An 11,369-nucleotide genomic window follows, 5' to 3' on the forward strand; every position below is an offset into this window, starting at 1 on the left:
AGTAAATGTAAATCTGTGAAATGCAAAATAGTATGATATGTTACTTTTGGTATGGTTACATAACAGATGATTAATTAAATGAAAGCAGGGTGGTTGACTGGGTGGGCGTATAAGGCGAACGTCTAGCAACCCAAAGGTTGAGAGTTTGAACTTCATCACGGACAACTTTAGAAACTGCTTACTAGTTTTTTGCTACTTTGCAACTACTTAACATGCTAGCTAACCCTTCCCTAACCCTTTTAGCTAACCATAACCATTTTAGCTAACCATTTCCCTGACCTTAACCCTAACCCCAAGCCTAGCTAACATTAGCCAGCTAGCTAAAGTTAGCCACCTACCTATATTTTGTAACATATTGTATGTTTTATTGTAATTTGTAATATATCATACGAAATGGGTGGTGAACATCCTTAAATTAAGACATACCCTACAAAACGTAACATATCATACTATATACAGTGTCTTTCGAAAGTATTCAGACCCCATGACTTTTTCCACATTTTGTTACGTTACTGGTTTATTCTAACATATATTAAATTGCTTTCCTTCCTCAATCTACACACAGTACCCCATAATGACAAAGCAAAAATATTTATAAAAACTGATATCCCATTTACATAAATATTCAGACCCTTTACTCAGTACTTTGTTGAAGCACCTTTGGCAGTGATTACAGCATCGAGTCTTCTTGGGTATGACGCTACAAGCTTGGCACACCTGTATTTGGGGAGTTTCTCCCATTCTTCTCTGCAGATGCTCTCAAGCTCTGTCAAGTTAGATGGGGAGCATTGCTGCACAGCTATATTCAGGTCTCCCCAGAGACGTTCGATCGGGTTCAAGTCCGGGCTCTGGCTGGGCCACTCAAGGACATTCAGAGACTTGTTCTGAAGCCAGTCCTATGTTGTCTTGGCTGTGTGTTTAGGGTTGTTGTCCTGTTGGAAGGTGAACCATTGCCCCAGTCTGAGGTCCTGAGCACTCTGGAGCAGGTTTTCATCAAGGATCTCTCTGTACTTTGCACCGTTCATCTTTCCCTCATACCTGACTAGTCTCCCAGTACCTTCCACTGAAAAAGATCCCCACAGCATGATGCTGTCACCACCATGCTTCACCGTTGGGATGGTGCCAGGTTTCCTCCAGACGTGAAGCTTGGCATTAAGGCCAAAGAGTTCAATCTTGGCTTCATCAGACCAGAAAATCTTGTTTCTCATGGTCTGAGAGTCCTTTAGGTGCCTTTGGGCAAACCAAGCGGGCTGTCATGTGCCTTTTCATGAGGAGTGGCTCCCGTCTGGCCACTCTACTATAAAGGCCTGATTGGTGGAGTGCTGCAGAGATGGTTGTCCTTCTGGAAGGTTCTCCCATCTCCACATAGGAACTCTGGTGCGCTGACAGATTGACCATCAGGTTCTTGGTCACCTCCCTGACCAAGGCCCTTCTCCCCGATTGCTCAGTTTGGCCAGGTGGCCAACTCTAGGAAGAGTCTCTGTGGTTCCAAACTTCTTCCATTTAAGAATGATGGAGCCCACTGTGTTCTTGTGGACCTTCAAGGCTGCATACATTTTTTGATATCCTTCCCCAGATCTGTGCCTTGGCACAACCCTGTCTCGGAGGTCTGCGGACAATTCCTTCGACCTCAAGGCTTGGTTTTTGCTCTGACATGCACTGTCAACTGTGGGACCTTATTTACACAGGTGTGTGCCTTTCCAAATCATGTACAATCAATTGAATTTACCACAGGTGGTTTCCAAACAAGTTGTAGAAGCATCTCAAGGATGATCAATGGAAACAGGATCCATTTCGAGTCTCATAGAAAATATACTGAATACTTAAGTAAATAAGGTATTTTATTTTAATTTTAAATACACTTGCTAACATTTCTAAAAACCTGTTTTCGCTTTGTCATTATGGGATATTGTGTGTAGATTGCTGAGGGGATAAAAAAATATATATTTTAGAATAAGGCTAACTTAACAAAATGTGGAAAAAGTCAAGGGGTCTGAATACTTTCCGATGGGCTGTAGAGTGTCATAGATTTACATACAGAATAATATGAAATGCTCTGAGACAAGGTTGCTATTGAAAAGCACAATAGAAATAAAGTTAACGTTGTATCCTCGAGCTACATCTATTGTTACAAAATGTTAATTGTGACACCTCTGATTATGACCTTATGAACTGCGTTGCCCTGGGAAACGGATGCGCATTGCCATGAAGGTTCGTGCTCGTGCCCCTGTCAAAAGAAGATACCAATAGCAAGTTAGCTTGTCAGCTGAGCTAGCTAAATACCACTTGTAGTTTACAAAAAGGTCATTAAGAATGCAAGTGCAACTCATTAATTTGTCAATTATTGAACAGCTAATAAGGAATTTCATAACTTTTAGCTTTTGCCTTTGGCCAATTTGATAGTTTTTCTGGTCATTATTAAAGCAAGGGTGATACAGTAGCTAGCTAGCTAACGTTATTTAACTAGCTAAAAATGCAAATTTTTCAAATGAATATGAAATATCCAAGCCTATAGTAGCTAGTTAACTTCTAGCTAACTTTGGATAACATTATTTTTGCATGTAATGAGTGTTTGTCATGTCAATGATGGATAACAATTCAACAACAACGTTGAGTATTGAACATTTCCAGATTATTGGTCTATGTGAAAAATGTTAACCTGTATGTATGGTTTCCGTAGATTGAACCAACCGGTTCATGACATTACAGCGCTGTCAGCCATGTCCAGACTACATCACCTGTATGGCCTGTTGAGGTACCTGATGATGTTACTCAGTGGCATCATATTTGTAAGTGCATCGTTTTTTGTGTGCTTTTTGGGTGGGTTATCTGTAGATTATACCAAAAGAGGCTATTAGGCTGGACCTCAATCAAACCCACACTGCAGAACGATTACATTCACTACAACATGTAGGTTGGAGTGAAAGTTCGATAGAATCATCAGACCACAGGCAATCAGAGAATCTCCTTTGAATCTCCATGGTGCTGCTTTTTAGGATGTCAATATAAATGAATGTATTTATGGTTGTTTGTAATTTGAACTTGCATTTTAATCATTATGTGTTATTGTTTTCACCATTGAGGACCACTTTGGAAACAAGCCTTTTAATTAATACTTTCAAGTGATATCCTCTGGGTCCATATTGTACACTTTGTTGTATATGTCTGTTACCCAAAATAAATTCAATTCAAATAGCTTTTTAGTCCACGACTGTGCTTAATCGGTTCTAGGAAACTGGCCCTATGTGTTACAGATGGTATGCTCAGTAACCTTTCGGTTACTAGTCCAACGCTCTAACAACCAGGCTACCCTCAATCTCATGGATGCGCATCTCATTCTCTACCCCAATATGGTCGCCTGACCAGTTCCCCCACTGTCTGGGACACTGTCTTAAATCAGAAGGTTCTACAATCTAGTCATTCTAACTCTATGGTCCATCTCTTTTCCCATCCAGGTGAGTGGCCTTGTGCTGTTTGGCCTAGGCGTGTGGATTAGGTACGGGGCGGCCAGCTTCGTCCAGGTGATGGGCTCTTTCTCGGCACAGCTGGTGACCATCAGCTATGTGTGTATGTGCCTGGGGGCCATCCTGTCTCTGCTGGGGTTCATTGGCTGCTACGGGGCCTGGAGCGAGAACCGCTGCCTCATCTTGCTGGTAAGAGACCGTGAATCCCAAACCACCCCCTCGCCCCGACCAATTCGCTCTGAGGGCCCTCTGTTGACGCGTGTTGTTGTCAAAACTCAGAGGGTGACTTCCAGAGGGTGACAAGGGGGTCAATAAACTCTAACTTCTGGACACACTCGTGACTTGAAGGAGGCAATTCATGTTTCACTTTTAAATAATAAAACAAACATGAAATTCAAATGAGCAAATTCCCCTGTCGTTTTACAAGATATAAACCTCATTGACAGTTTAACATGGGGGCTACCATTTGGGGCTCAGTCTAGAAGAAAGGTGGGTCACTTTTGTGGAGTGTAGTCTTCATAAAGTCTTGGTAATGGTTGAGAGTCTGTTAGAAGGAGCCATTTTGGCCTACTTATTTGGTTGTTGTGTTGTGTAGTCTATACCCTTGTTTCTCAAACCTCTCCTCGGGGACCCCCAGATGTTTCACAATTTTGTTGTAGCCCTGAACTAGCACACCTGGGCCACGTTCAGTTGCCAAATGTTGTCGAACATTGCAGATAGTGAAGCCATGAGTATAGCCGACATGATTCCTTTTTCCACATGTTGGAGAGGCATGTTTGTTCTACATAACATATTTCTATCTGAACGTTCCAAGATGTTGTGTCCTTCTGAACAGATTTAAGTAGTCAATCAAGGGCTTGATTATTAGTTGAATCAGATGTGCTAGGCAAGTTCCACAGAGAAATTTGATGGTTGCTCTATAGTCTTTGTGTATTCCACTTAAAGAGATTGAACGGGATCTTAAACATTTACGAATTCGTAACATATCGTACGAATTGGAATTGCTAACATAGCATAAGAATTGCATGATTTTTTTAAAATATGTTTTTAGGACGTAGCATATCATTCGAAATGGATGACGTTGTACAAAATTGTGCACACTTTTCAGGCGCCTGTTTTGGCTCGTGAGCGCTACTTTCAAAACTACTGGGTGAAATTATACAAAACATCTGTAGCGTCACTTTAATTTGTACACTAGATGGAACTATATGTTGACTCACAGGAGACCAGGAAGTGGGAATGCACAGGTATAGAGAGTGTACAGTTCTTACCCTGCTCACCTTTGGAACTATGTTGTGGTTGATTCTAACCCTCTCCTTGATCTGACAGTATTTCTTCATCGTGTCCATGATGTTTACAGCTGAGGTTACTGGGGTTATTTTCATCTTGGTGTACAAAGATCTGGTAAGCACAGACGATCCACTCTCACGCCCTCACTGGCTCAACTGTAACTATAATAATGTGCAAAACACAGATTATCCACTCACCCTCACTGTTTAAACTGTAAAGAAGATGCCATACAAAGCACATACGATCCACTCACACCCTCACTGTCTAAACTGCTGAATAAAAACTGTATGAAGCACAGACAATCCACATTGACCCTATCCTCACTGTCTAAACTGCAACAAAGATACTGTACAATGCACAGATGATCTATTCACTTTCACTATCTAAACTGCAACAAAGAAACTGTACAAAGCACAGATGATTCACACACATCCTTACTGTCTGAACTGCTACAAAAATGCTGTAAAGTTTTCTTGGTGGGATTAACAATCAAGCACTGGGGTAAATGATTGGGCGAATTCCTGTGTTTCAGGTGGAGGTTATGATTCGTGGAGCCAGTAAGGACTCTTTACGGATGTCCTATATGGGACCAACGGCTTCAGACCCCATATCAACAGCCTGGAACACCATCATGGTCCATGTGAGTGGGCTATGTGAACTCTGACTTTAAAGGGGCAATCAGCAGTTGCTACATTCATTTTTTGGACTTATAAATTATTTATATATACCCATTGATTCTTGAAGTTTATAACTTATAAATGCCTCATGAGCTTAGTTCAGAACCCAAAATATACTGTAAGCTTGTTTTACTCCAATGTTTGAACAAAGTAAATGTAAACAAACACTATATAGCCTAAAAACATTGTTACAACTATGATGTTGATATCATGGATGATCAGTCCTTGAATCCATATCTCTGTTTATGAATTTGAGAGTGGTTATATTTCTCCAGCCTCATCCCTCAGCTTTTTACCAAAACGGGTGGGGGGGGACGCTTTGTCATTGTTTTTACTGCTGATTGCCACTTAATACCAGTAGGATCTACCATACCCTGGGTACCAGTCTATCATTCCACTCCTTGCCTCTCCTTGTCATGCCAAACTTTGGCATATGACACGAACTACAAGGAGTGCAATGTTTGCACTAAACAGGTCTGGTTTTCAGACTAGAGCTACCATTCTTCACTGTATATGTGTAAAAGCTCCGGAAGAAACATGTAAGCCCATCGAAATTGTCAATGGGAACTAATAGAAGCCCACCTGTTTCACTGTCTCAACGCTCTGCCTTTCTCTACTGTGTGCAGTACAAGTGCTGTGGCTTTGACAACTCCACGGATGACTTCAAGAACTCCGTGTTCAGTGCTAACACTGGCCTGTTGTACCCCAAGACGTGCTGTGTTGACCTGACGAGCACTGCCTGCGACGGCCTCGACACCACCCAGGGCCTGATACACCCAAAGGTAGGGTAGACTTTTCCACATGAATAAGCCAAGCCAAACCAAGCTGTACCGAGCTGGCCTGGTTACACATCCACCATAGCTGGAACGACTTTGACCCCTTTCACTCTATCGTGTTGACCCACATCAAACTGTTCTGGTTTGGATATTTTCTTACATTTGTCTTTTTCAGCATGGTTCCAGAAACTATGGTGGATGTAGCAGTGTCAAAAGCCATTACTCCGTTGCCTATTTCTAAGGGCCAAATCCTAACTTGGGTAGTGGCCATGTCTTGTGAAGGAACAGATGGTGACGTCCTCTTTATCTATCTGTCGGTCACCAGAGCTGCATTACCAAACTGATCAATGTGATCCGGGACCAGAGCGTCATCTTTGGCTCCACTGCTTCTGGGATCTGTGTCATGGAGGTAAGGGTCCTTTCAGATTAGCCCAAACTAATATGGTGAGATTTGCCCAAACTTACACTACCGTTCAAAAGTATGGGGTCACTTAGAAATGACCTTGTTTTTGTCCATTAAAATAACATAAAATTGATCAGAAATACAGTGTAGACATTGTTAATGTTGTAAATGACTATTGTAGCTGGAAACGGCTGATTTCTTTTAATGGAATATCTCCATAGGCGTACAGAGGCCCATTATCAGCAACCATCACTCTTGTGTTCCAATGGCACGTTGTGTTAGCTAATCCAAGTTTATAATTTTAAAAGGCTAATTGATCATTAGAAAACCCTTTTGCAATTATGTTTTGCACAGCTGAAAATTGTTATTCTGATTAAAGAAGCAATAAAACTGGCCTTCTTTAGACTAGTTGAGTATCTGGAGCATCAGCATTTGGGGGTTCGATTACAGGCTCAAAATGGCCAGAAACAAAGAACTTTCTTCTGAAACTCGTCAGTGTATTCTTGTTCTGAGAAATGTCATTCAATAGTGGATGCATGACACTGTTCTCCTGAGAGACTCCACAACCACTAACACCACCCCAACACAAATGAACTGAAACATTAACTTAGCCTCAAAGTTAGACTTTTGTGTTAAAACATAGTTTCCACATGCAGTGTGTGTGTGTGTGCGTGTGCGTGTGCTCGATGTGAACAACCCCATTACCACATGAGTGAACTCAGCAAAGCCAGCTAATAGCTATTTCAGAAGAGTCAAAGTTAGACAGAGCTATTGTTTCCCTTCCGTGGCCTGTGGTGTGTGTTAATGACGCTTCAATGTGTTTCCGTGGCCAAATACGTGTGTGTGGTTTTTGTTGTGTGTGTCTGTTTCAGTTGGCGTCCATGATGGTGTCAGTAGTGTTGTTCGTCAGACTAGGCAACACCTATTATTAGACCAGCAGCAACACAGAGAACAGAGCCTGACCCAGGCATGGTAGGTCAACCAGACCAGAGACAACACCATAATAAATGAGACTTGCAGATGAAGCCTCCTTGTCAGTAGACTGTGGTTATTGTGGTGCTTAGGTACTGCTTAGGGTTTATGGTAGATGTGGGAGGGTGGGTGTCTCTCTGTATGTGAATTTGTGATGATTAGCAGTCTAGTGAACAGGAAAACTCTTTGACAACTACTCCCTCTTGTGGAATATATCTGTCAGTGTCAGAGGCAGAATCACAGTGTCATGGTCAGTCACATGTCTGGGAACATTAAGTAACATTGAGTTATAATATAATAATATATGCCATATATCAGACACTTTAATCCAAAGGGGTTTACGGCAGTGCGTGCATACATTTTTGTTCTCCTTAACAGTCACTTCACTCAGTAACAGTTATTCTGAACTTCACTTGGTCAGGTGACTAACAGATAGAAGCTGCCTATGGGAAAGTGGTCGAGGGGGGCGGGGATGGGAATGTGGTCGAGGGGGTGGGGATGGGAAAGTTCATGTGTCAGGTAACACAGAGCCCATGGGAACTCCTAGCAGGGTTCTAGAACTCCAGACAGCCAGTGACTGATCAGGTCATGGGTGAGAGAACACAGGACTCTAATGGCATTATGATGGGCCATAACAAAGGGAGCTGGGCTTTATACCCACGGAACATAAACCCATTATGACTTTACCACCACATGTAGTGAAAGCCCCTTGTTTGGCTAGGTATTATTCTGTTGATACAGGGTACCTCTCAAACTCACATCCTCAGAGCTTAGCAAAACTCTATAGGACTACTTCAAATGTCTTCACCATCTTTCAAACACTCACCTGTAATAAACGTAAACCCTTTGAAGTTGTAAATGTCAATGGATCTTATGACCCAGCAGGTGTAGTTCAGTCTGGGCGGTTCTTGATGTTTAAAGGAAGATGTTTTTATGGTATTATGCCATGTTTTGTGTTGATCCCAGGAAGAGTAGCTGCTGCTTCAGCAACTGCTAATGGGGATCCTAATAAATCCTAAATGCTAGGTGTGATATACTGACCATTAGCATGGGAATTATGACACCTTCCAAGAGGTGAAGGCTAGGTTGGTTATTTCTTATAAAAGGCTGCCATTAACTCCAGTGTCTGGTAGCCCAGACTGACAGCAAGGTTTCCATTTGGAACCTTGAACCACTAAAATATAGACAACCAATTGATTATTGATTTATTTGCTGGGGAATAATTATTGTTTTCTGAATCTGGAACAAAATATCAAAGATTTTCTTTTTGTTGGGGAAAAATGACTTTCTTCATCAACTTTGTGTTTTTGTCCACATTTTCTGCCGTGGCTTTGTCTCTTCCATTCCCTCACAACTCCATCAAGAGCGTTCCTAAGAATGGCGCGAGCCGGGACTTTGAATCATCCGGTAACGGTCCAGTCGACGAACAGGAGCCTATTCGGGGAACGGTCAAAGTAGTCAAACTCAACCCCAATAACCTGGGTCTGTCGGGTCTTTTTAGACGAGGCGGGATTTTCCCCGAGGTGCGCCCGGTCCGAGGATGCCTTTCCCAGCCTTCTTGTCCACGGGTCGCCCAGGCCCTCCTGCGCTCCCTGCCAAAGCAGCTGCGGTGCCTCTGCATCCACTGTCACATCTGCACCACGACAGTCAGGGCAATGGCGGGGTGGGTATGAGGAAGAGGCAAGGATTTGAGATGTGGCAGAGGGCCATGGATAAGAGCGACCACAGTAAGGCCATGTCCATGTCGCTGCCCCTCAGTCTCAAAGACTCTGCCAACAGACAGAGCTGCGCCGCGGTGCCTTTTACTCAGGTGAGGCAGACCTTTCAATGTTGGTTTACAATGACAAAGATGGTGCAGGACAATAGAGGACCGTAGGCCTAATGTTTAAACAAATTATTAGACTAAAATAGAAAGTTAAAAGGGATATTTTTTAATAAGTAGGGCCTAATGCTTGAAACATCAAAATACGAAATGTTTATGCGAGTCTAATTTTTCAAAATCGATCTTCCATGTACAGCGGATAACGTCCGATGGCTGCGACGCGGTGACAGTCCACAACAAACTGTGCTTCGGTCAATGCAGTTCGCTGTTCATTCCCTCTGGTTGGGAGTCTGCCAGGCTGACGGGTGCAGGGGGACACCGCAGTGCGCCCTGTTCCCGCTGCGCTCCATCCAAGGCTCACACGGTGACGGTGCCTCTGCGTTGTGGGATGGAGGTGCGGGAGAAGCGCGTGATGGTGGTGGAAGAATGCAAATGTGAGACTGGTCGTGAGGAGGGGAATATCGAGGCTGTGGCCTCCATGCACTTGTAACTGAAGATACTGTAGTTTAAGGGCGACATTTTCCAGGTGCAAAAGCTCTGTGCGAATTAGAAAACGCACACTGCGAGATTATAATGAAGTTTATAGTATTTTTTGCACATTACAACGCAACATTCTTGCACTACGAAAATATCGCCCTAAATACTTGTTTCCCCTCTCACAGCACCTGCTCTAGCCTATTTTGATGACTCTATTCATCATTTTTGGACAGAAAATATTTATATTGTGATGTCAGATGTGGACATTGATTATGTGTATTGTATGTGTGAGTCTGAATTTCTAATTCAGAGAAAAACGATTTGGAGGCAAGTGCCACCAATGATTGTTGACAAGTGACTAACATTTTTAGTCATGAACATTTCTGTTCAACCCTGTGGCAGAATGAGTCATCCACTCCATAGTGTGATCATGTTGAATAACTTGTTTAGTTTCATCTGAACTGAACTGCATTTTGTTTTTGTGAAATAAAAATGTCAATCTATTTTTGGCTTGTTACTTGGTTTTACCCTTGATGTGCTTTGATTCATGCAAGAGAATCTACATAGAAAACATGTAGTATTCCAAGAGAATCTACATAGAAAACATGTAGTATTCCAGGAGAATATACATAGAAAACATGTAGTATTCCAAGAGAATATACATAGAAAACATGTAGTATTCCAAGAGAATATACATAGAAAACATGTAGTATTCCAAGAGAATATACATAGAAAACATGTAGTATTCCAAGAGAATATACATAGAAAACATGTAGTATTCCAAGAGAATATACATAGAAAACATGTAGTATTCCAGGAGAATATACATAGAAAACATGTAGTATTCCAGGAGAATATACATAGAAAACATGTAGTATTCCAGGAGAATATACATAGAAAACATGTAGTATTCCAAGCACTAAAGTATTCCAGTAGTATCAGCCTCCATGTTTTATTAAAATGTTTTAGTGCAGTTTCACCACACTCCAGTTACATCTGAAAGCAGTGAACTGCCCAAATGGCACCCTATTTCTTATTTAGTGCACTATAGTCAGACGTAGTGCACTCTATAGGGGATAGGGTGCCATTTGGGATGAAGAGCTGGTGTGTACACAAGCATTGAACATGGGCACTTTAGAGGAGCAAACAGAGGGAATTGTTTCAGCATGAGACACTGCATTATGTATCAGGCATCTTGTCTCTTTCTCCCCTGGCTCTTTCACTGTGGTGGGAATTCTTCTTGACATCCTTAAAGCCACAATCTGGAGTTTGTGTTTCAGCAAAACGGTGGCCCCGCCACACTACCTTGTTTGGCATAAAACTGAGGGATAATGTAACCACTCAAAAATTAAAATCTGTTGTGCCAATGATTCTTTAAGGTTATACTGAGCTTATGAGGCATTTATATGTTCCATTCCTCAACAATCAATGGGTATATAATTAGTTGAAATTACTATTGAACAGTGTCCCAGATCTCAGACTGTAGCT

General features: G+C 42.1%; 2 protein-coding genes across 3 annotated transcripts; both read left to right on the forward strand.

Moving 5' to 3' along the window:
* The first annotated feature begins 1,987 nt into the window (after positions 1-1,987).
* LOC112247969 (tetraspanin-16-like) lies at positions 1,988-7,636 on the forward strand. Of its 2 annotated transcripts, XM_042306104.1 has the most exons (8): positions 1,988-2,303; positions 2,681-2,789; positions 3,456-3,653; positions 4,794-4,868; positions 5,287-5,394; positions 6,058-6,213; positions 6,533-6,616; positions 7,483-7,636. In XM_042306104.1, the coding sequence occupies exons 2-8, from the start codon at positions 2,721-2,723 to the stop codon at positions 7,540-7,542; spliced, it is 750 nt and encodes a 249-aa protein (XP_042162038.1). In that variant the 5' UTR covers positions 1,988-2,303; positions 2,681-2,720; the 3' UTR covers positions 7,543-7,636. The 2 variants fall into 2 exon arrangements, with proteins under 2 accessions (XP_042162038.1, XP_042162035.1); XM_042306101.1 differs by lacking the exon at positions 1,988-2,303 and having other exon boundaries at positions 2,503-2,789.
* A 1,226-nt stretch (positions 7,637-8,862) lies between these two features.
* Positions 8,863-10,328, forward strand: LOC121840549 (DAN domain family member 5-like). Its single transcript, XM_042304385.1, is given in 3 exon segments — positions 8,863-9,096; positions 9,099-9,392; positions 9,601-10,328. Coding segments are annotated over 3 exon segments (822 nt in total). The 3' UTR covers positions 9,895-10,328.
* The last annotated feature ends 1,041 nt before the right edge of the window (positions 10,329-11,369 follow it).

This window comes from Oncorhynchus tshawytscha, linkage group LG02, assembly GCF_018296145.1.
Source record: "Oncorhynchus tshawytscha isolate Ot180627B linkage group LG02, Otsh_v2.0, whole genome shotgun sequence".
Classification (NCBI taxonomy): domain Eukaryota; kingdom Metazoa; phylum Chordata; class Actinopteri; order Salmoniformes; family Salmonidae; genus Oncorhynchus; species Oncorhynchus tshawytscha.

Bases quoted from the DNA above. Each gene is read 5' to 3' on its own strand.
- LOC112247969 (XM_042306101.1), top strand. From the start codon at position 2,652: ATGTTAACCTGTATGTATGGTTTCCGTAGATTGAACCAACCGGTTCAT. The intron at 2,790-3,455 runs GTAAGTGCATCG...TTTCCCATCCAG, and splicing joins TACTCAGTGGCATCATATTT to GTGAGTGGCCTTGTGCTGTT. The intron at 6,617-7,482 runs GTAAGGGTCCTT...TGTCTGTTTCAG, and splicing joins CTGGGATCTGTGTCATGGAG to TTGGCGTCCATGATGGTGTC.